The sequence below is a fragment of the Anolis carolinensis genome, chromosome 4 (assembly GCF_035594765.1).
Source record: "Anolis carolinensis isolate JA03-04 chromosome 4, rAnoCar3.1.pri, whole genome shotgun sequence".
Lineage (NCBI taxonomy): Eukaryota > Metazoa > Chordata > Lepidosauria > Squamata > Dactyloidae > Anolis > Anolis carolinensis.
In genome coordinates this window covers 145,897,488-145,922,170 of record NC_085844.1, presented here as the reverse complement: position 1 = coordinate 145,922,170, position 24,683 = coordinate 145,897,488, and the positions used below count along the sequence as shown (strand labels likewise).

General features: G+C 39.4%; 1 protein-coding gene and 1 long non-coding RNA gene across 3 annotated transcripts in view; one reads left to right on the top strand and one right to left on the bottom strand.

Moving 5' to 3' along the window:
- Window positions 1-1,009: 1,009 nt before the first annotated feature.
- On the top strand, window positions 1,010-15,525 carry LOC134298651 (uncharacterized). The gene is made up of 3 exons (XR_010005747.1): window positions 1,010-3,956; window positions 5,805-5,935; window positions 10,816-15,525. It is a non-coding gene; the product is annotated as an uncharacterized LOC134298651 (long non-coding RNA).
- The window catches only part of cdc14a (cell division cycle 14A), a 123,268-nt gene continuing 103,856 nt past the window's right edge, over window positions 5,272-24,683 (bottom strand). Inside the window, exons 15-16 of one of the 2 annotated variants that reach the window (XM_062979530.1) lie at window positions 17,459-17,554; window positions 5,272-5,981 (exon numbers count right to left, since the gene is read on the bottom strand). In XM_062979530.1, coding sequence (XP_062835600.1) covers window positions 17,485-17,554 — 70 coding nt within the window. In that variant the 3' untranslated portion in view covers window positions 5,272-5,981; window positions 17,459-17,484. Of the gene's footprint in view, window positions 5,982-17,376; window positions 17,555-24,683 lie in introns of those variants that run through there. The other variant, XM_062979529.1, reaches the window with a different exon arrangement.

Genomic DNA, 24,683 nt, shown 5'->3' with positions numbered 1-24,683 from the left:
CATAAACAAGGGCTAAATCTTCCAATCTGATTTCTGAAGCATATATATCTGAGGAAATCTTATTGTAGGAGCGGGAATTGGCTAAGCACAAGGATTGTTTGTCTTAATGTTTAATTTATTCCATTATTGCTGTTGGATCCAGTGGTGCTCACAGTGTGGTCTATTGAGTGGCCAAGAATCCTTTGTTCCAATAGCTTTGTTCCCAGAGTAAATCATGCACTTTTAATAATGACACAATGAGTAGAAGGAAATTTACTCTGAACAAAAGTCCTAAATATACATAACAAATATAACGAAAACAGAATATGGAAATGGCCTGCTACTTTGGTTTTTAAATTGTTGTTTAATCTGAGTTGCTGTTAGTTTTCCGGGTTGCTTCTGGAACATGGCCATACAGCCTGGAAAACTCACAGTAACCCAGTGATTCTGGCTGTGAAAGCCTTCGACAACACACTGTTGTTTAATCCTTTATCAGTCCTAATTCCAAGTCTTGTCTTTAATGTTTGTTAAAGTATAATTTTAGTTATGTCATGCCTAATTTGTTGTAATGTTTCACTATTGCTTGATGTTGATGTTTAATATGTTTTACTTTGAGTTATGGTCGTTTATGTTTCTGATTGCACTTTACAGCATTTAATGTTTGCCTCTGTTTGTTGTGAACTGCCCTGAGTCCCCACGGGGAGATAGGGCGGGATAGAAATAAAATATTGTTATTATTATGATTATGATGAATATAAATACATTTTATGTGACTGAATTCAAAAATTATTTTAGTTAATATAATTATAATTATTTTATTGTTATGTGTATTTATATCCCTCTTTTTCTCTCTTAAAAAAGACTCAAAGCAGCGAACAGTACTGAAATAGGGTTGTTGTATGTCTTTCGGGCTGTGTGGCCATGTTCCAGAAGTATTCTCTCCTGACGTTTCGCCCACATCTATGGCAGGCATCTTCAGAGGTTGTGAGGTATGAATAAACTGGTCTTATCCATACCTCACAACCTCTGAGGATGCCTGCCATAGATGTGGGCGAAACGTCAGGAGAGAATACTTCTGGAACATGGCCACACAGCCCGAAAGACATACAACAACCCTGTGATCCCGGCCATGAAAGCCTTCAACAGTACTGAAATAATCCAATATACAACTTAAAACATTAAACTAAGGACTATTAAAACTATAGTTATGCTCTTGCCCATGGAGATGGACATTTTATAATTTTTACAAAGAAATACAGTGCTCTGTCTGTGACAATGTAATGCTAAGGAGCCCTAGTGGGGATAGAAGTCCCATAGGGAAACAGTTGCAATGACCTTATGTAGCTCTGAAAGCAATGGTTCTCAACCAGGAAAACTTCAAATGTTGTTTGATATAAACTCTCAGAACCTCTGGCCATCAGCCAGCCTAGCTGGGACTTTTTTCTTTGAAAAAAGGAAAAGGAACCCTGCCATAGAAGATGATCACACAAGATAAAGCAGCCTTCAAAGAAAAGGGGGAAAAGATAGCCCAAAGAGAACTGGGAATGGAAAATGGGTATTTGAGCTGGCACCATTGCCTCTGGCAAAAAAATCATATGTAGCTTTTTAAAAAAAATTCAGACAGTAGATACAGCTTATTGTATTTGGCCATTTCACAGACTGATATAAAATGTGGTACTTCTCCCCATGAGTTTTCACAATTGCAGTCTGTTGCACTATAGCCTTGGGTACAGCTTTTCACCCAGCACCACACCAAGGTCCAGTAGTTTCTAACTACAGCAGTTTATTTACAAAAGCATGTACATAAGGGGAAAAGGACATTTCCCAAAAAGCAGTAGAAAAATGCTATAAAATTGCAGTAGTCCATATATACAAAGTTCATTAGCCCAAAATAGCAAGGTACAGTAGAGTCCTATTTATCCAACATAGACGGGCTGGCAGAACGTTGGATAAGCAAAAATGTTAGATATAAGGAGGGATTAAGGAAAAGCCTATTAAACGTTAAATTACATTATGATTTTATAAATTAAGCACCAAAACTTCATGTTTTACAACGAATCGACAGAAAAATAAGTTCAACACAAGGTAACGTTATGCAGTAATTACGGTCTTTACGAATTTAGCACCAAAGCATCGCAATGTATTGAAAACATTTACTACAAAAACATTGACTACTTAAAAATTGACAATTAAAGATAAAATTGCATAAAATGAACTTACAGTAACAACATTGTCAGAAGTTAAATCCGTAAAAACTTCAGTCTTTGCTGCCTAGAGAAACATCTGTGGATCCGGGCAGGAGGCAGACTGTGTTGGATAATCCAGAATGTTGGATAAGTGAAGGTTGGATAAGCGAGATTCTACTGTACATGGAATCCAAGAAGTCAAGATCATAGACATAAATCCATAAGCATGAAAACATGAATGTTTCCAATTCAATACAAAACTCTTACAGGCAAATACAAGATATTTGAATTATGAGCTTGAGAGCTGAACAGGAACTTAAATCTACAGCAACATTGTCTGCTCTGGAGACACCAAGTAAACATTACTTAATTTAAGCTCAGCCTTGACCAAGAAGCCATGAGGTCATATCTTTGACACCTGGATCTCAAGGATTTCTCACAGAGTCATTCTGAATTACTACTTAATCTATCCTTCACTCCCTTCATGTGGGGCCTAATCTGATATCCCAGGAAACCTCTCCATCTTCTGCTTAAGGTTGATTCCCAAAAGAAACGGACTTTCCCCCGGTTGCTAAGGAACAAACATTGGGATCCCAAACATCCTCTGTCTGAACTGCAGCTGGCACTTCTTTCTGATCTAAGGCCTGCAATTCACTCTGATCATACATAGACTCCTCATTGGGGAACCTATCATCCCCCTCATCCACTGAGAAACCCCCAGCACCTTGCTGCTGAGTCCCAACACAGTCTGCCTCCATCCTTGTACACTTACAACTTTACTGACCTAACTTGCTAACAATAGGACATTTCATTTTCGATGCTAATGTATTCAGGCCTTGTGGAAAAGTGTATGTGTGTGCCTTCAACTCGCCTGTTGACTTATGGCAACCCTGTTAATTTCCTCAGGGTTTCTTAGACAAGGAACATTCAGAGGTGGTTTTGCCAGTTCCTTCAGGGTGTTTGAAAAAGAACTCCCTAGTTTTAATGTATCTATACTTAAAACTAGGGAGGTCTTTTACAAACACCCTGTATATCCTACAGCACCTTGTAGAGGGGCAGTTTGGTATGTATCTATGAGACCTAACTGGCAAACCATTCCCTTCCCCCTTAAAAAAGAGTTTAAATGTTAGGACAATGCCTGGCTGGTTTTGCAGAATGCTGAAAATACAGAGTAGGTTTTATTATGATTGTTATGAAGAGCAGAATCCTTGTTCTGATTGTTATGGGCCTACAAGTCAACTCTAAGTTATAGTGCTCTATTCTAGTTTTTTGCCTTCCTCTTGGGCTGAAAGAGTGTGAATTGCTCAAAGCCACCCAGTGGGGTTCCATGGTTAAGCGGGGATTTAGGCCCTGGTTATAGTTATGCCAAGGAATCTTGGAATTTGTAGTTTGGTGAGGCACCAGCACTCTTTGCTAGAGAAGGCTAAAGACCTTGTAAAATTACAAATCCCATGATTTCAGAACATTGGGCTGTAGCAAAGTGATATGTGTAACTAAGAAAAAGGCCATGGCTTGATTATCAAAAGTTACACTATCCTAGAATCTCATATAATCTGAAAAATGCTATAAAAATGCCTTAATTACATTTTGTTCAACCTCATGTTAACACGACATAACCTCTTCTATCAAAACCACCTGAGAGATGTCTTAAATTTGCTCGCATGTTTGCTTGCAGGTAAAAATTTCAGTTTATTAAGTTTAACTCTGAAGAAACGGCATTGCCTTCCAGCTTTGGGATTTCAGCACTCTCCAATGTTGGATTGTTAAGTTGTCGAATCAGTCTTGTTACAGGTATTGTAATCTATACCACTCTGTGTATTTTTAGAGGCTGAATTCTCCTTAGTGTGCTTCACTGGTGCCTTAATGCAAAGATGGGAGGAGAGCTGAGTATGAACAGCTAGCTAAATGCTTGATAAGAAATATAGGCCGCTCAGTTTTGTAGATAAGCCCTGCAAATTGCAACATGAACTGCCATGTTTGAGCTTCCCTTTCAAGAGGCATGCTTGGCCGAGCATCAAAGGCGACAGCCCTTGTATTCCGATATATACATATTTTCGGGAAAATGTTTTGCATGGCTCTGTCACCCTCTATCAGAGTGCAGGGGACTCTTTGGAGATAAGAAGCAACTTGGAAAAAATGTAACGCGTGTGTGAAATTGTTGGCACAAACTCTGTGGCAGAGTGCTGAAAGATTTTAAATAATATTTCAGTCCTTCTTGAAAGGATCTGTCTGGTTCAGAGATGTTTCAGATGTCTTGCTTATGCGTTCCCCCTTCACCGATTTGGGAACAAACTCTACTTTGGTTAACATAAAAGTAAGCACACAAGGCTTTTTTTCTGTAATTAATAATTTCAGATAAACACCTAAGCTGCTGAAAATGTTTCTTCTATCCAGATCCAGGGATCCTTTCAGATGTCACAATTCTAGCACTGTAATTCCACGTTAGAGACCCAGCATTGTGTAGCATGGGTCTATGATTCTGGAGACCAGGATTCAAATCCCCACTCAGCCATGGAAATACACTGAATGGTCTTGGGCAAGTCACACTCTCTCAGCCTCAGAAAAAGGCCAAAGGCAACCCCCTCTGAACAAATTCTGGCAAGAAAATCCCTAGATAGCTTTGCCATAAGTTCGAATGTGTTTGAAAAGACATAAGAACAACAAATTCCACTTTAAATGGTTGCATCCTATAGAATTCTAGAATTCTCTGAGAATTTTACTCAGTTTAATATAAGAAATCAGACTTCCAAATTATAAAATATATAATTTAATATAATATGGAAACTGCAGTTCCGCAAAACCCAATGAGCTGTGCCTCTTTATCTTATATTAAACTTTTGTGTGAGCTGTTCCTGGAATGTTGTCTGGTCACACTCAAGACCCTTGCCTTTCATTTCCATAATCCCCTTACAATGAACTGGAAGACAAGGGCAAGTTCCCAAATACATGTACATCAGAGCTCCCGGAGTCTTCTTTTTTCCCATTGATAAGATCGGGGATACCTGTGAGAGATCCAACAGCCATGCCTCAAGCCAGGTTCACTTATTGATGTTGCTCTCCAAGGCTGGGAAGCACCTCTGTATTTAACACCACACTCAGTCCAGGGTAAAATTGCAAAGCAGTTTATTGAATAATATATATATTATATGTCAAAATGTCAGAAATAATCAAAGTCAAAGTCAAAATGTCAGAAATAATCTATACAATTCAAAGTACAAGATTAGCATCCAAAAACTAGGAATACATCCTGGACTTTCACTTTCATCCTCTGAGCTCAGTTCTGTCTCTGACCTTGCTTCTCTAGGGAACTGCCTTTCTGGAGCATGGCCTTCCTCGGACAGAGAACTCTCATTCTCAGGGCTTAAAATCTCTTGAATTTCCTGCTGGCCTGCAGGCCCAGAATCCCCAATGCCATCATCAGGCTGCCTAATAGGCCCAGAATCCCCAGTGAGATCAAGTACAGGCACAATAAAAGGCTGGACTACAACAATTGAGATGGTCATTGCCCATAATTATCTATTGTGTATCTATTGTGTGGTTTAACCCAATTGTGCCCACCAGAACTAACCCATTAAGCCCATAACAGACTCTTTTGCATAATGCCACACTGCATTCCTTTTGATCTCCACTCTCTCAAAGGCAGACCATTAAATGGACCGACACTTCAGATGTTCCAATGACAGTTTATTAAATTTTCTGCCACCTACAACAGCCAACCAGTGATGATGCTTCATGGAGTTCTTTGCCACTCAGAGTGTGGATCCTAGCGGGTACGTTTTTCATCAAATCAGGAACTGGTGTGGATTTCTTGAACAGCTGTCAAATGAAATAAAAATGCTCTGTATTCATAATTGTGGTTTTTTAGTACTTTGAAGTGCTTTTTTGGCCATTAAGATTAGACCTCTGATTTTGTCTTCTAACCCGTTTGTGTCTGATTTGGCCTTCTGGAGGCTTCTGAACCCACAGTTTTAAAATAGCTAAAATCACTCAACAAGTTTGTGAGTAAAAATTAAGATTAACAGAGCAATTTTCAGATTCTCTTTCTTTTAGGAAATAGTAATGTTCACTATTTTGTTCAAGACAGGCATTAGACAATCACGTTTCCTCACAAAGAAGGGGATTTTCACTGAGTGGGTGCTGTGTTTTCTTTGATGTGTGCGTATGCGTTTAAGTTGTGCTTAAACTTTGTATTCATATTTGTAAAATAATATTTGTAAAATAATAATAATAAATAAAATTAATAAAATAATAATTATAAAATGCTTTGTGTGTCATTAGAAAAAAACTTCAGTGGATGTGTATATTTAGAACACTTGGGAGAGGAAAGGCTACTTTAGCACAGGATATTATGTATACTTCTTAGTTAATTTATGTTTAAGAGCAAGAGTGACGAGATATTTGGTTTTGTCACTTTCCTCTGAGGCTGGGTTTACTGCAACCCTTGGTGTGTCTTTTCTTGAGGACTGGAATGTATATTAAGAGTTTCCAATCTGTGGGCCGTCTTTTTGTTTTTCATATTTGCTAACATGTTTTAGTAAGAATGTGAGTGGATTCTGTCTCTGTTGCTTGAACTAGATACAGGGATGACACCATACTACTAGCAGAAAGAAGCAAAGACGGAACAATTACTGAAGAAAGTCAATAACAAAAGTGCATGTGAGGTCAGAGGATGGGAGAGGAGTCACTACTGCCTAGGTTTTGCCAATGTGTATCATCCTGGATGGGTAGCTGAGGAGTGTCTCTCTTGATTTTTAAAAGTATTTGTATGGGGTAAAAAAATAAAATGCATGTGGGGATAAGGCAGGGAGATTCAGTATATCAGAACCAGATCTGGTGTAATTTGTGGGTTTATTAGAAGTAGGAGGGCATCTTGGGCTCTTCAGGACCAAGGCTTTTTTCAGTCTGTCCCACTCTTGCAATATCCCCCTTTTCTGCTTAATGATGTTAAAGCATTGCTGACAGAGGAACAATGGGAATGAAGTTTAGGAACAAGTCTGCAACAATGAATTCTTCAGTTTGTAGTACTCATTCCTCTACCTATTGAATGGAAGGCCCACAAAAAATGTGGGTTTTTATAGCATTCATTAATGCCTCATTATCTTTGTCGTAATTCACATTAATTCAGGAATGAATTCATTTGGCCTGTTAAATGTCATCTCGTTAATGAAATCATAGTCAAAGGCTGCTTATAATTAATCAAATCTGAACAAATTTGCATATGAAAAGATTAATTCTGAAGCAGTTTATTTTCATCCCCGATGATCTATATGCATGCTGTAGCAGCCATTATGTCATGTGAAAGAATTAAGAAAGTGTATATAATCTGTAGTTCTTGAGAGCAATCTGATTAGTTAAAGGCACCACTTTAAAGACAGCAATTAATCAATTAAAAATTGCAATCTTAATGGTAGTATTGGCTACATAGGATTGCATTGTCTTAAGACCAAGTGAATTAACTTTAATCTTAAACACTTTAATCTTAAATTGTTGTGGTTGCTATTTGCCATCAAACTGACTTTATGAAAGGGACATGTCCAAGTTCCCTATTCATCACCTATCTTCCTCAGGTTCGGCAAACTTAGGCTGTGCCATTCTTGATTTGAATCAATTCACATGTATTGCAGTCTCCCTTTTTTTATAACCTTCGACTTGACCAAGCCTTATCCACTTTCTCCGTGCTATGACCAAAGTATATCAGCCTCAGTTTAGACTGTCACACTTTAAGCGAGAGTTCAGACTTTATTTACTCTGAGACTCACTCATTCTATTTATTATACGGTATATCACTCTTTTATTTTAGTAGCCAGTGGTAGTTGGAGAACTCTTCTCCAGCAACATATTTTGGATGAATCTTATACCCACTTAGGATTAATGAAATCAATGGGACGCAACACACTAATTAGAATATGCACTGATTAGCACCTTTAATTAAAATAACTGTAAACATCCCATGGTTGGAATCAGGGATAGATATAATAGCTCTAGTAGAGTAATGTGAGTACTTAAAGTGTCTAATGCTCACTACCATTCTTCTTATGACACAGGCTCTCCCTTGCCTACCTACTCTACGTTTCATGATACCTCAGTATTAATGGAGATTGATGTTTGTTTTTCACCAAGAGCAAAAATACTTTGACCTGCCTTAGACACTTTCTCCCTAGTCATATATCTACCAGAGGACTGGAAACTAGTATGAGTAAAGGTGTTAGAAGGAACAATGTAAGCTCTTCTAACTGCTAAGAATATCTGGAAGCAAGGGGTTCCAATGAAGTGGGAAGAGAGGGAAGACAATCAACCTCCTTGTTTTATTGTTCTTTTTCATCCTTAAAGTACAGACCTACTGGGAACAAGGAAGACCCACATGACCTAGGGTTTTGGTTGAGCCATATAGAGAGATTTCCTGCTCTGAAAATAATAAGTTTTGGTGCCCGTTGTTCAAACCACACGTCTTCCCCTGGTTATAGCTGCCCTTGCAAGAGTTTTATTTTTGTAGGCCACATTGAGTTCAGTGTTTCAAATGCTGGCCTTTGTTATGTCATCACCCTGATTTTATTTTATGGGAAATTGGGGTGGTTGCAATTTGGAAGCTGTTTGGAAGAACTGAAGAATCTTTCAAGGCCACATTGCATGGCTCCTTTTGTGCAGGCCAACCTGTTCAATAGGCTTGTGCAAAAAAAAATAATCAAAAATCAGAAGTTTTGGAAATTGTTAGAAAAACAGAAGTTTTGTAACTCGGAAGCCATATCCGAAGCGTTTGAGTGGCCCACACCAAATATTTTAGAATCGAAACTTTTTTGTTTGAGTTTTGTAAATCTCAGAAGGCTCGCAAAGTCAGTTTCATATTAAATGCAAGGCAAGGAAGCAAAGACAAAGGCTGACTTAGTGCTTTGCCATTCCTTTGTGAAATTAATGTAGTCTTGGCATTAGCAGCGGGCAAAAGAGGGAGCAGTGTATTTTGGGAACAGCACAGAACTCTGGGAAATGTAGTTTGTGAAGGGAGGAGCCCTATACCAGAAAATTCAAAAGGCCCTTTCCAAGACCGCATCAGCATCAGAAAGCACAGAGCATCAGGATAGTCGAGAGAGAGGTCTGTCTCCCTAAAACTTTGAAAATATGCCAAAATTCTGTGGATAAGTGAAACATTGTGAAATTTGGTGTGCTAACAGTGGTCGGTGTGTTCTACAATTGTAGCAAGTTTTACCCCAATAGCTTTAAAAACAAGGGAGAAAGGAGCCCCTGAATTTCCCCAATTAGAGTCATTTAATTATGTGCATGCGCAAGTACTGGAACGAAATAGTAACGAAATATTGTTAGTCTTGTTATAGTAACAAAATTTTCACTAAGTATACTTTAGAAACACTTTAGAAACGAAGCGCCAGCGCCACCTCAATTTTGTAATGACTTTTGAACCATTTTTAAATAGATCGCATATCCCTACTGTTCAAACATGGGGACCTCCAAATGCTCTGGATCATTCTGGCCAAATAACCATTGGTGAGAGCTGTAGTCCAGCACATCTTGGGAAGACTAGTATAGACTAATTTCAATTCATAATGAATGGCAAGTGTATGTTGACCTATCCACATTCTCCATCATCATACTCTAACATCGCAGTGGATGGGGACATCTTGTTTTCCAAAGAATGCAGCATATCAACTGCATCCTCTTCCAGAAGCTGCTTATCGCATGGGGCATGGATTGAAACAGACAGGATGTCCAATCAAAACAGACCCAGAAGATGTTTTGTTTATAAACTACCTACCAAAAGTCCTGACATACACAAGATGTCCATTGTTATTTTTCCTCTTCACATCAGAACATTGACCCTCCTGGATTTGTTCTGACTCCATTGTTTGCATTCCAGTTTTTGGCCTTCAGTTTGGCCCATCTTCTGCTATGGCAAAGGTAAATATCCTTGGAAGGAAGCTCTTATCCTCCTGCCATCCCTTCCCATTTCCTCCCAGGACAGTTGAAAAAGACACTGGTGCAAGGACTTGGCTATAGTTGGCTATCTGCACAAAGGTGTACATTAGAACCTGCTATGTCCAGAGAAACAAACTAGGGAGATGGAAAGAGGTTTTCCTTTGTCAGCAAGACCACTGATCCTTGTGATCCAGTATCCTGCTGATGACAATGGCCAGTGACAGGTGCCCTTCCAGAGGAAGGAGGTATCCTAAAAGCTGAACTTCCCCTGTTGTGTTAAGCTACAAAGGGCATCTTCCTCCATGTGTCCCAAAGCAAAAGGAAAGGTAGTTTAGGGGCTTTTTCAACACTTTCAATTCTCATCTGTATTATTTTCTTTTATTACTTGAAGGGTGAAGGTATTGCCACCCTGTCGTATTCATGAGTACTGTTTCCTAATCTAAGCAAAGAGCAAGCGCAGTTCATTCCAATCCCATTAAGTATCAGCCTGTGGAATCACCCACATTTCCACATAATGAGGAAAATTATATATATTTCTCACTTACCTTTCGAGACAGTGGCTTCACTTTGGAGTTCTTCCCTGGAGACAAGCGTCCAGGCTTTGAGCTCAGAGGGAGACAAGGGCAAACCCTTCTGAACAAATGTTGATAAGAAAATCCTTCCTCTTAGAGTATCCATAAGACAGAAATTATTGAAAATTCACAGCAATATTTCAATTTTGTTTCAGGCCTAGGTATGAGACAGCTTTGGTCATCTGGATCAACAACATTGGAATCAGAACATGGCAAGTATGTCCCTATTGCTTCTACTGGACTTCTCAGTGGCTACATTACCATATAATTCAATTCAAAGCAGATAATCTGAATTGTATATGGCAGTGTAGAAGGGGCTTGGATCTCATATGAGTTGATTCTCTTCCTATTAGTCTTCTTCACTGTCCAACTTTCAGAAGCAGACATAGAATTTGAAAATACGATGGCATGTGCCCAACGTTCAATAATAGGTCTTTACATCTGTCAATCACGTCTAGTTCTTTCATGGTGGCCCTCCCCAGTACTAGCTTTCTCTTGTTGGAAATAGTAATCTCCCAAGGCTTCCACTATTTATTTGTTCATGTATATATTTGCTAACCTGTATTCTATATGTATGTTGTTTTGCCAATTTGACTCTGGTGTGGTAGGAGTTATAGACATGTGATTGTACTGAGCATGTGCAGACTCAAGACTCCATTTTGTATTCAGTATCTGTTTGGACTTCAGTGGGGGCAGCCTTGCATCAGACCTCACTGGAGTTGGATGCAAGTATGTGTTTGATCTTCAATAAAAGCAGGTTGCTGTTTGGATTTCAGTAGAAACTTCAATGAATACAGTATGGTTATGGACTTTGGTGAGTACAACTATACCTAAAGACTATTGACTATTGATAAAGAATGATACTCGTTATACACAACACAGAGAAGCTACACCCTATTTGTAACTGAATTTCAATAAGAAATGTGTCTGTATGGTGAGTTAATAAAAGTTGTTAATGAGTAAACAAGATATGTTATTTTTCAAAGAAGACTTTGTTTTTATCTCTGAGTGCATATTTTAACTAAAAGGTTTAAAGGGAGTGTATATCTTTTGGACAACTTCACCTGCAAAGAAATAACCATCCTCTGCTAACCAAATACATTTCTGTAGTTGCATGTCTTTATCTTTGGCAGTTTAAAGACATGGTTCTTCAGTGTAACAGCTGAGTTACCTGTATGTCATTACATTAATGCTTGTGAATATCATTTGTTCAAAGAGTTGATTTCTAACAAGGTCATGCTTTTTTTGACTACTGGTTTTCAAAAGGTGGTATCCACATTTTCATGGAGATTAACATTTGCCAGAAGTATTATGTGCCCATAGATTGGGTGCAGTTATATTCCAACAGCGTATGCAATAGGTTATGGAATTTGAAATATCTCTTGATTATATGGCTGCAGTGTACCATGATTTTCATTATCTGACTATTTTCATTGTCTGCGTTAAAGTTTTGTAAATCATGTTTGGCCAATTATTTTTGTTTCCTTACTCAGCTGTAAATCTGACTTTGCACTTTCGTTCTTGACTTTCTTCGGTAATTGTTCTATCTTTGCTTTTTTCTGTTACTAGTATGGTGTCAAGGAGCCATGGTGGCGCAATGGGTTAAACTCTTGTGCCAGCTGAACTGCTGACCTGAAGGTTGGGTTGCCGGTTTGAATCCACGAAATGGGTGAGCTCCCATCTTTCAGCTCTAGCTTGCAGGGACATGAGAGAAACCTCCTAGCAACACATCCAGGCATCCCCTGGGCAACGTCTTTATAGACGGCCAATTCTCTCACATCAGATGCGACTTGCAGTATGTTCTCACATTGCTTCTGACACAATAAAAAAGTATGGTGTCATCCCTGTATCTGTTTCAAGCAACAGAGACAGAATTCACTCACATTTTTACGGAAACATGTTAGCAAATACGAAAAACAAAAGGTTGACCCACAGATTGGAAACTCTTAATATATATTCCAATCCTCAAGAAAGGACACACCAAGGGTTGCAGTAAACCCAGCCTCAGAGGAAAGTGACAAAGCCGAATGTCTCGCCACTCTTGCTCTTAGACATAAATTAACTAAGAAGTGTACATAATGTCCTGTGCTAAAGTAGCCTTTCCTCTCCCAAGTGTTCTAAATATACACATCCACTGAAGTTTTATTCTAATGACACACAAAACATCTTATAAATATTATTTTACAATTATGAATAAAACATACACATTTTAAACAACTTATACACGTACACACACATAAAAAAACCACAGCACCCACTCAGTGAAAATCCCCTTCTTTGTGAGGAAACTTGATTGTTTAATGCCTGTCGTGAAGATAATAGCTCACATTACTATTTCCTGAAAGAAATGGTATGAGCTGAGTTACTATCTTTGAAATATATAAGGTGATTCATATGTTCTTTTCACACATTAGGAAGCTATTATCCCATACATGATTTCTCCCTGGAGATTGTAAACTTTTCGAACCGCATTCTTTCCATCACAAATTAAACACAATAATGTGATGTTAACCTCTTTCTCTGAAGTGGCTGAATACCCATATGATTATAAGACAAAAAGAAAATCTTTACCTTCTTCCTTGCTACTCAGAAACACAAATTATTAGTGCCTTAACTTTAAGAACGATTTGATCTTCAACAATTTCCAAATTATGTTGTTGAAGGCTTTCATGACCAGAGTCACTGGGTTCCTTTGAGTTTTCCAGACTGTATGACCATGTTCCAGAAGCATTCTCTCCTTATGTTTTGCCCACATCTATGGCAAGCATCCTCAGAGTTTGTGAGGTATATCTGCCATAGATGTGGGCAAAACGTCAGGAGAGAATGCTTCTGGAACATGGCCATACTGCCTGGAAAACTCACAGCAACCCACTTTTAAATTTAGCCAATTTCACTATCATGTTTTATTGATTAGCCCATCAGCCGTATCAAAACATTTAACACATAGACATACATACAACATCCAACCCACGGTACAAAAGAAGTTAAAATAAACAAGCTATAAACAAGATCCCGTCCAGATGAAAATTTAGCCAATTTCATAAAAATGAAAGTAGACAAAAATATTACAGGGATAGGACCTGGTTCATAGAGCAAATTTTCTATATGGCTTCTCTTTTTTTAAAAAAAAATCCAGAGCAATCCAGCATACTCAAAGCTGTTGTTGTTGTGTGCCTTCAAGACATTTCCAACTTATGGTGACGGATTTTTCTGGGACTGAATGTGTGTGACTTGCCCAAGATCAACCAGTGTGCCCCTGGTGGTGCAGTGGATTAAACCTTTGTGCCGGCAGGACTGATGACTTGAAGGTTGGGTTGCTGACCTGAAGGTTGCCGGTTCGAATCCAACCTGGGGAGAGCGCGGATGAGCTCCCTCTATCAGCTCCAGCTCCATGCAGGGACATGAGAGAAGCCTCTCACAGGGATGGTCAAAACATCAGGGTATCTCCAGGGCAACGTCCCTGCAGACAGTTCTCTCACACCAGAAGCGACTTGCAGTTTCTCAAGTCGCTCCTGACACAAAAAATAGTGTGTTTCCATGACTGAGCGGAGATAATCCACAGTATCTGCTTTGAACTGAATTATCTGAGTCCACACTGCCATATAATCCAGTCCAATGTGGATTTTACACAGCTGTGTGGAAAGGGCCTTAGAGACACTTTAATGGGTTTTTATTTAATATATTCCAGGATAAAACAATGGTGCAAATTTAGGGCTAGCCATTAGTAGATGTTTCTTAGGGATTCTGCCAGGCTTCTTGGAGATGCTTGAACAGGAAAACAAAGGCCCTTCTACACTGCTATATAATCCAGATTATCAAAACAGATAATCTGGATTTTATATGGCAGTGTAGAAGGGACCAGAATTGCATTCGGTCAAGAATACGTCAAGAAAAAAAGTGTTGATTCAGCTACAAGAGTTTTGCAGGCGACCAGACTCATCGGGCATAGATTCCTGCCAGCAAACCTCACCTTGAAAAAAAATTCCTTCCTATATATTCTTTATAGAAGACATCTGTACTCCCTCTTATCTTTCAATCAGCACCCCCATTTAAATCTGTCCGTGTTTTCCAGGCAGCATTTGCATTTTTACAGTCTGTAGATGAATGCTTTTCTTGGCAAAACTACGTGATGCATATTTTTCTGGACATTACATTCCGCAAAACATGTGATTTATGTTTCTTTTCATATTCCCAGGCATATTCCCAGGAATTTAGTAACACAGGTAATTTATGTTTATACTCTAGCAGGTATTGCCCTACATAAAATCAGCAATGCTTGGTTACTGGAACTGGGCTGTTGCGTACCTTCTTCTTTGACAACAAAAAGAAGCTTTGTATACAAGCTTTTGTCAATTTTACACAAACGCAGCAATGTTTAAAACTGAGCAAAATAAAAAAATACTGCAATCTTCAAACATGTCCCTTCAACATAGCCATATAACCCAGAAAATCAAGGCAGAAAATCCTACAATATCTGCTTTGAACTGGGTTATTGGAGTCCACACTGCCATATATTCCAGTTCAGAGCAGAAAATTTGGAATTTTATTCAGCCCTGTGGAAGGTTCCTGAGAGTGATGGAGAAGGAGAATGGATAAATAGCAAATAAATGCAAAAGTGTGGAATTCCATACATAGGGATTATGACATTGAAATCACAATGTTTTGAGAAGGCAAAACATTGATATTTCCGTGTGTTAATAAAACATTTTTCCTCCATTTGATATTTCTGCTCTAACAGTCTTTCATTTTATTCAATTGGATGTTTTACATATGGTCGTTAGCTGATTTGAGGGTTTTTTGAAGGATGTAAAGGTGGGGACAATGTTTTCAATGAATAAATAAATAAACAGGAAAGCTTGACTTTATTTTCGGTATTTTCACTGTATTGTTCTTTATTTTACTAACATTATTATCTTGCAATAAGCAGGTTTCATCTCAACGCTATTAAGCACAATAAACAAAATGCCTGCTTAGACGAATTCCTTTGACTCATTCAGCTCCCTTTTAGAGATGGAAAGAGTATTAAAAATAATTAGACATGGCTAGAAAAAGGTGTTTTGTGGTGTTGGAAAACCCTTTCAAGAAGAATTCTGGATAAACTTTCAATGCAGAAATATTAATTCAGGCACAGAAAACTTTGTGTTTTTTGCACAGAAATTGCTGTACAGATGCCCCGCCCCCTTTGCTGTGTTTCTCTTTTGGGGATTTGATATTTGTGGATTTATAGATGCTGTTTAAGTAATTTGACCTCCTTGTACTGTCCCTCTGTCTCCTTGTCATTGTCCTGTCAACAGTGTCAACACATTGATCCCTTCTCTCCATTACAAAGTCACCTCCAAATTTTAAACCCTTTCATTCTTCTCTCCTTTTGGCAGCAACGCAATCCCATGTGGGATGGGGTAAGGGGTGCAGTGGTTTATTGCAGTGGTTCCCAGCCTATTTTTGACCAGAAGCATTTGACCAGGGACCACTTTGATCAGAGACCACTCTCCAACATTAGTACCAAAAGGGTTACAAATCAGTTTTTGGTCAACTTTAGATTCAATTTGGTTGTCCGGGGTGTGATTCAGAAAACTGCATTGGATAGACCACATCAGCTCTAGTTTCTGATATAAAACATATGCTATCCAGTAGTCGCCATCTGTTCGCCCACAGAAAACCATATTTAATAATCTAGAGCTAATGTGGTCTATCCAATGCAATTTTCTGAATCAGCACCCCAAATAACCCCAGGAACAGGCCTAAAAACAAAGACACCAAGGTGTTCCTGCTTCCAGGCGCCACCTGCTCAGGGGGAGGGAGGAGGAGGAGGAGGAGGAGAAGCAGCAGTCAGGAGCTTGTTGTCACACCTTTCGTGGGTAGTCAGCCTCTCCCTTCCCGACATCCTCATTGCCTCGGCACTATAAGAGGGTTTCATGAGACCAGTCACTCTCATTGCAACGGTGTAGTAACCGTGAGGCCGCAGAATATATTTTAGTTCTTGGGGTCCACTGGTGGTCCACAAACCATAGGTTGGGAACCACTGGTCTGGTAGCTTCCACATTAGACCAAGGATCTTATCACATTGAGGTCCAAATCCATGGGGCATTGGGGTCAACAGTTTCCCCCTGGTCCCCCATGGATTTGGATCTCAATGTGATGAGGTTCTTGGTCTGATGTGGAAGTCATAGAATCATAGAATCATAGAATAGTAGAGTTGGAAGAGACCTCATGGGCCATCCAGTCCAACCCCCTGCCAAGAAGCAGGAAATCGCATTCAAAGCACCCCCGACAGATGGCCATCCAGCCTCTGTCACTAGCTACCATGTTGTCCTTTGCAGCAGTCTCTACTTGTAGCTCAATAACAGGTCATTTGGTTGTATGAAAGACATTTTAGTTTCAAGCCTGTAATCTCTCAGTCCATTTGTAAAAGCTCTTGATTTTAAACCAGGAGTCATTGTAGACCAGTGCTTCTTAAGCTATCCAATGTGAGGAACTCGCAATTTTTTTTTCCTAATGTGCCAGGCATCTGAATTTGAGCTCAATGGGTACAATTCTTTCTTTCCTTTTTCAAAGAAACTTGCCAGGGACCAGCAGCCGGTGGCTTAGGGATGGACATAGAAACTGGCACAGAAACATGTCATCATTTTGTGTAGCGCTACTGTAGACAATGTTGAACTGAATGGACTGGGCAGTTTCCTATGCTTTCCCCTAAATTTTAACCGAAAGCAACAGAATGGATTTCAGATTTAATTTAATGAAATTTAATATAAACCTTTGATACAGATCCCCATTTCCTGCTAACTGTAACATTTGCACCTCTCTCTTCTTTTCCATGCTTCCTTTCACCTGGTAATCTTTGGCAGTGTCCCATTACTCCTTTCAACGTGTCCTGAACTCCTGGTTCCATTTGCCCTAAGATGAAAGATTATAGTTTCATTACTGCACTTTGTGCACAAATCACTCCATGCATTTTGATAACATGTTGTATTACCTGTGATGCTTTTACTTTCTCTAGCATGTATTGGAAGAAGAGGTAGCAGGAGCCTATCATTTTAAGATACAAAGGAATCTCTTTTAAGGTTATTTGGAGATTATTTACAGATATATTAGGATCCAAGTTCTGAGATATGAAATAAATTTAATCTCTTTGATAGTTTATCTGCTATACTATCTGCACTGGAATCATGCATCTTGGGCCATTGTAGTAAACTGTTTATAGATGCAACTATGACCCCTTCAACACTGCCATATAAAATCCAGATTATCTGCTTTGACCTAGATTATATGCCAGTGTAGACTCATATAATCCAGTTCAAAGCAGATAATGTGGATTATATGATTTGATAATCTGGGGCCCCTTCCACACACTTGAATATAATCCCACATTTTCTGCTTTGAACTGGAGTAATTGGCAGTGCGGACTCGGATAACCCAGTTCAGAGCAGATATTGTGGGATTTTCTGCCTTGATATTCTGGGGTATAAGGCTGTGTGAAAGGGCCCTGGATTATATGGCAGTGTAGAAGGGGCCTAAGTATTGAATATAACTCACACCTATTTCTGAAATAATTACAAAAACTCTAAAATAACCTAGACTTGTACATTCATCCTTTGTGTATTGCAGGTGATAGGATGGCATTGATAGTATCTTCCTCCTTATTTTTCTCACCAGAACAACACAACAGGCACCTTCCGTTTTCCGTGACAAGATCCAGGGCCAGGAGAAATCGTTTTAAGTTTCTCTCTGTGTTTGGGAATATTGGGTTTGCCTTGGCAGGAAACCTTTGCGAATACGGTAATTCCTCAGTTTGGCTTCCATGTTTACTGATAGTCTCTGGGGCAGCTTTTCATCTCACAGGATGCAACGGCCTGATTTTGAAATGACATCTTTTCAATATGTGGAGCCTGGATTTACCCGAAACAATACCATGTCACTTTTGTATTCTTGTGCTGACCTCTACAATCTTGAACAATAGAGAAGAGGCTACATGGAAGGCATCCAGGCGCCCTGATGGCACCAATTCCCTCTCCAAAATATATTGTAAAATAGAATACTAAGTGCCTCCTTGCTGATATTAGAGGGTACACATTTGGTCACACCTTCTTCTTAAACCACTGATTTAATTTTTATGAGGACGTGTACCATCAGACTTCTGAATTCACTGGGGTTAAGGATACAGGACCCTCATGAATGTGAAAAATTGCTCTTTTTTCACCTGAGAGAATACAGTTCTAAGAATTTCTAGGTCCTCCAGCACAACTGCACAGTCAACTTCCACTGGAAAGCAACCATTGAATGGCACTGGAGGACCTATAGATTTCTACAAAAATGTTCTTTCTAGGAAGCTATCAGACCTCTAGTTCAGTGGTTCTCTATCCATGGGTCCCCAGAGTAATAAGTTTTCCCAGTTTTTTGTAGTAAAATTAGGTGCCTTGGCTTATATTCGGGTCATCTTATACTCGAGTATATAAGGTATTAGGAATAAATCAGTAGTTCTCAACCTGTGGGTCCCAGATGTTTTGGCCTTCAACTCCCAGAAATCCTAACAGCTGGAACACTGGCTGGGATTTCTGGGAGTTGCAGGCCAAAACACCTGGGGACCCACAAGTTGAGAACCACTGATCTAGTGCGAATTTATGGTCAATGTCTTCAAAAAATTGATCATAGAGCCACGCTTAGAGGACCTAAAGATTCTTAGAACATCTGTGAATATGCAAATCCATAAAAGTGAAATCTGCAATGTGAATCTCTGATGGTATTAAATATAACAGAAAATGTCTATGGGAGAAGAAAGGTATACAGCAGGAGCACATTAAGACTAGATCTACACTGCCATATAATCCAGTTCAAAACAGATAATATGGATTTTATATAGCAGCGTAGATGGGACCAAACTCATAGAATACATCAATGCAAACTGTTAGTTCACGTTGATTAATGAAGTTTGGAAAAAAACTATCCTAGAGGAGCAGTTTGAAACACTACTACATGAGATGCTCATAATGCAACACCATGGCTGTTAAGCCTCTATTGCTAATAATAAATAATAATATAATATAATATAATAAAACTTTATTTATATACCGCCCTATCTCCCGGATGGGACTCAGGGCGGTTTACAATCATAAAAGCAACACAAACATTACATAACAACATAATACACATTATTAAACAAAGTAAAATAATACAATTATAACAATAAATCACACTTACATGACCAGATCAAGGGGACGGGAACCATAAACCCAATATATTAAAATGTGTCATTTTAGGCTAGGGAAATCTTATGCAATATATTCAGGCTCAGAAATAGGCGGTAGTCCAATATAATTACTCAAAAACCTGCCGACGCCACCAGGTCTTCAGTTCCTTACGGAAATTGGATAATGTAGGGGATTGCCTGATCTCTTTTGGCAATGCATTCCAGAGCTGGGGGGCCACTGCCGAGAAGGCTCGTTCCCTCGTCCCCACCAGCCGCACTTGAGACGGTGGTGGGAGCGTGAGAAGAGCCTCCCCGGAAGATCTCAAGGTCCGCACTGGCTCATAGGAGGAGATGCGATCACGGATGTGATTGCTAGCACATCAGTATGTTTCTTCTTCTCCTCCGAGGCCAATAGACCTTTCTTGTCTACTCCCAAAACTTCACAGTGGCCCGCTCTCACTCATGTTTACAAATAATACTACACAGAAATGTCCATCCAAACATCGTGTAAAACAAAGCTGGGGAATTTCCCCCTTCCAAATATTTTGGATTACAACTCCCATAATTCCTTGGCACTGATCATGCTGGCTGCAGCTTCTGAGATTTGAAGTCTGACAATATGAAGTGATAAAGATTTTCCACCCTCTGTAAAAATATAAACATTCTCAAAGAACAATCTCACAGGCCTGCTCATTATGTGCTATCGTCACCATGTTTATTTACACATTTTAGGTCTTTTGTTGCCTAAACACAGGTGCGTAATAAGATTATTCAAAGATATTGCATTCAGAATTGGCTAGGGGACCAGCAACTCTCAGGAACAAAGGGTGGCACAAGCAAAGTGGATTTTCCCAGTCCCTTTTTTGTTCACTGCAATGACATTTTGATAAAAAAATATGTTTTTATTAGAAATAGGCCAGATTAGAAATAGGCCATACTCAGTATTGCAGTGTGGGAAAGAATGCTTATCTTAACCACTAGCATCTTACTGAAACAATTCCGAGAGGTCAGAGTTATTTATTTTATTCAAGTTCTCTGCTGTCCTCATAAAAGGGCATCTTGTGGCTCTGCTAGAGACTAGGACTTTCTTTACACATAGAAAACAAAAAGGGAAACTAAAGGGAGCATTTTCTTTTTCCAATCAGCAGGTGACACCCTTCAGACTCCCAGGGATTGATTCTGGGTGCATCTACACTGTAGAATTAATGCAGTTTGACATCACTTTGCCTGCCATGGCTCAGTGCTATGGAATCATGGGAGTTGTAGTTTGGCGAGAAATCAGCACATTTTGGCAAAGAAGGATACAAAACTTGTAAAACTACAACTCCCATAGATGCAACACAGAGTTATATATGCATAAGTGCAGTAGGATTGTGCATTCGGGGTAAACCTTAACCTGTTTTGTGCCCCGGCTTTCGGTGGGGGCCCTGATCCATTTTTTGGAGCCTCCCAAGATCGGGAGGGCAGATATCTATTTTCACCGTGGGGTGCTGAAAGATCCATTTTCCATTACCCATTAAGGAGTGGTGCTTCCCAGGCTCCCCTTTCCATCATTTTAGACATTAAAGCTGTTCCACTCTAGAGGAGAGGTGCTTGTCTGCAGGCAGGCACACACGTGCACATACTCTCTCAGGCCTGAATGCGACATGCACTTTCTTTCCGAGGCAAGCAAGTTCTTAAAGCTGTTTCTTACTCCAGAGGAGACACACGCATGCCAGCAGCCAAACACTCTTTCCATTTCAAGGCATTTGAAGGAGGCAAGCAAGTTCGTAAAGCTGTTTCTTACTCTAGAATACATGTGCACGCAAGCAGCCACACACTCCATTCTAAGGCCTTGAAAGGAGGCAAGCACGTTCTTAAAGCTGTTTCTTACTCTAGAGGAGATGCGTGCATTTTCCATTCTAAGGCATTTAAAGGAGGCAAGCAAGTTCTTAAAGCTATTTCTTACTCTAGAGGGGATATTTGCACGCCAGCAGCCACACGTTCTTAAAGCTGTTTCTTACTCTAGAGGAGATGCGTGCATGCCAGCAGCCACACACTATTTCTATTCTGAGGCATTTAAAGGAGGCAAGCAAGTTCTTAAAACTGTTTCTTACTCTAGAGGAGACGTGTGCACACCAGCAGCCACTCTTTCCATTCTAAGGCCTTGAAAGGAGGCAAGCAAGTTCTTAAAGCTGTTTCTTATTCTAGAGGAGACACACGCACACCAGCAGCCACATGCTCTTTCCATTACAAGGCATCTAAAGGAGGCAAGCAAATTCTTAAAGGTATTTCTTACTCTAGGGGACTTGGAATAGTAAAGGTAAAGGATTTCCCCTGACATTAAGTCTAGTCATGTCCGATTCTGGAGGTTGATGCTCATCTACGTTTCTAAGCCGAAGAGCCTCCAAGTTCATGTGTCCTGCATGACTGCATGGAGTGCTGTTACCTTCCCGTCCAGAGCAGTACCTATTGATCTACTCACATTTGCACGTTTTTCAACTGCTAGGCTGGCAGAAGCCGGGGCTAACACCAGGAGCTCACTCCACTCCTTGGATTCTAACCGCCGACCTTTTGGTCAGCAAGTTCAGCAACTCAGCGGTTTAATCTGCTGCGCCACCGGGGGCTCCAAATACAAATACAAAGTCCAGAAAAACCCACAAAATGTTTCCAAGTTTTTCTACACAGCCATCATGTCTTGTAGCTATGTCTAGACCAGTTCTTTGTTAATTTACGAATCTTTCGCCTTTTTAAATCCACTGGAACTAGTAGTAAACGTGACAGCTTGTTGCACTCAATTCCTTATGTGTTGTGGGAAGAAACAGCCGTTTATTTCAATGCAGGTTAAGATATACCAATAATTGTGCGACACTTCAGGATATATCAACATTGGTGTGACATTCCATTGACTAGCTTCTCCGCTCTGCAGTGAAAATAATCCTTTAGGGGAAGAGGAAGACAAATGACCTGTTTTGGAAACCCAGACTCAGCTACAATTTCATGGAGTGTAAGCATAAGCAAACAAACTCAAAGTTGACACATCTAGAAAAAAATATATAGTAAGGGATATATATTTTACAAGTTTCAGCAGTCAAGGAAGATGTAAACGGAAGACATTGTATGAATGGCGACAGCTCATGAAATGAAGGAAGCCTCGTGTAGGTAGGTTACAATTTCCAGGAAAGAGAGGTCCCATTTATCAAGGAAATATTTGCATCTCTCATCACTAAAGATATTGGCAGAGTCTTTTGTTTGTCCAAGATTAGTGGAATTGCTTGCTTCCTACCTCTTCACCAGATGCAGCTTTGATGCAGATTTTATCGCTAAGCTTTTTTTTTTTGAAAAACATTAACCTTTTGTATCACTGAAACTCCTCTGCAAAAGACATTGGGAAACTTCCAAGGTACTTCTTTGGAACAATGTATAATCTTAGTTGGATACCAAAATCAATGTTTCCTCTTCATAGAAAGTGCTTAGCTGATTACAGTTGAATGAAAGTATGCTCCTTAGGTCAAATAAGTACTTTGTGCTTTACAAGAGCAGCTATTTTCTGCTGAGATGATACAATTGCAAGGCCGAGTTTTGCCATCTTGTCTCTCAGCGTTGAGACCATCTTTATTTTCATTCTATTACTCCGTAATCATAAACCAGTGTTGTATAGTGCTTTGAGGGCTGGTTCGTGAAGAGTAGGGTTCCAATCCCTGCTCAGCCAACAAAACTGCCCAGAAATCTTGGGCAAGTCACACTTTCTCAGAACCAGAGGGAGGCAAATCTGAACTTGTGCCGAAATTCAATAATAGAATGCAAATAAATGATAATATGCATAATGACAATACTTTGCATATTGAAGGAGATTCTCAGTCAACCAGAATTCAAACAACTGGAACCTTCAAGCAACTGGCAAAAAAATCAAACAAATAATACTTTAAGTAAAAAATAAAATAAAATTTTGGCAGAAGAAAGCTGTTTTCATAATACAGAAAAGCTATGTTACATTAAATTAAGCTTGTCTTGACTTGTCTTACTTTGCTTTTAATTTCTGTATTTCAATATTAATATCAAGTCAACACAGAGTTTGCGGTATGGTACAGTATGAGGTATAATATTAGACTTATTTTAATAGCAACTCTCAAGCAACTAGAAACTACATTTATCTGGCATCTATCAATCCCCATGGGTGTTTGAGTCTGTTGTATTTTTACCGTAGGTATCAAATTTGAGCATCTGTGTTGGAAATAGCAACCTTCTTCAAGCCTCCATTAGTTATTTGTTATGTATGTAATTCAAATTGCTTACTGTATGCAATATATGAGTTTGTAGTCCCTGTATAAAAATTGTTTCCCCTATCCCTCCAGTAAGGTAACCCTGCTTGCATAAATTATACTCCATACCCTTTCTGTAGGGTCTTCAGATTTGCAAGCTCAAAAATTGAATCAGTCACAACCTCTGAGCTTTCTCCATGGGAAACCCCTTGCCTCATTTCCTTGCTTCCTACTTTGAACACTAATATTCTGATGCTTTTGGCCACTTTCAATTTTGCAGGGATTTCCGATGGAAAGTTATTTCAGATTAAGCCATAATTCTCAGCTAATCTTCCCAGCTAAAAAAGATGCCTTTTCCCTGATTCTCTCTGAAAGTTGAACTATATACCACCACTTGATCCTGAGTGACATGAAGGTTGTAACGCTGAGGAAGATTTGTGGAGTGTGAGTGTTCATTCCTTCTCTCAAATCTTTTTACTTATGAAAATTACCCCTTCAAAGCATTTTCCCCCAGTAGGAAAAAAAATAGTTATGTAGGTGGGGGATTTCCCACAGGAAATGGTTGAAAGAAAAGTTAAAACAGCCTCCAGGGATATGA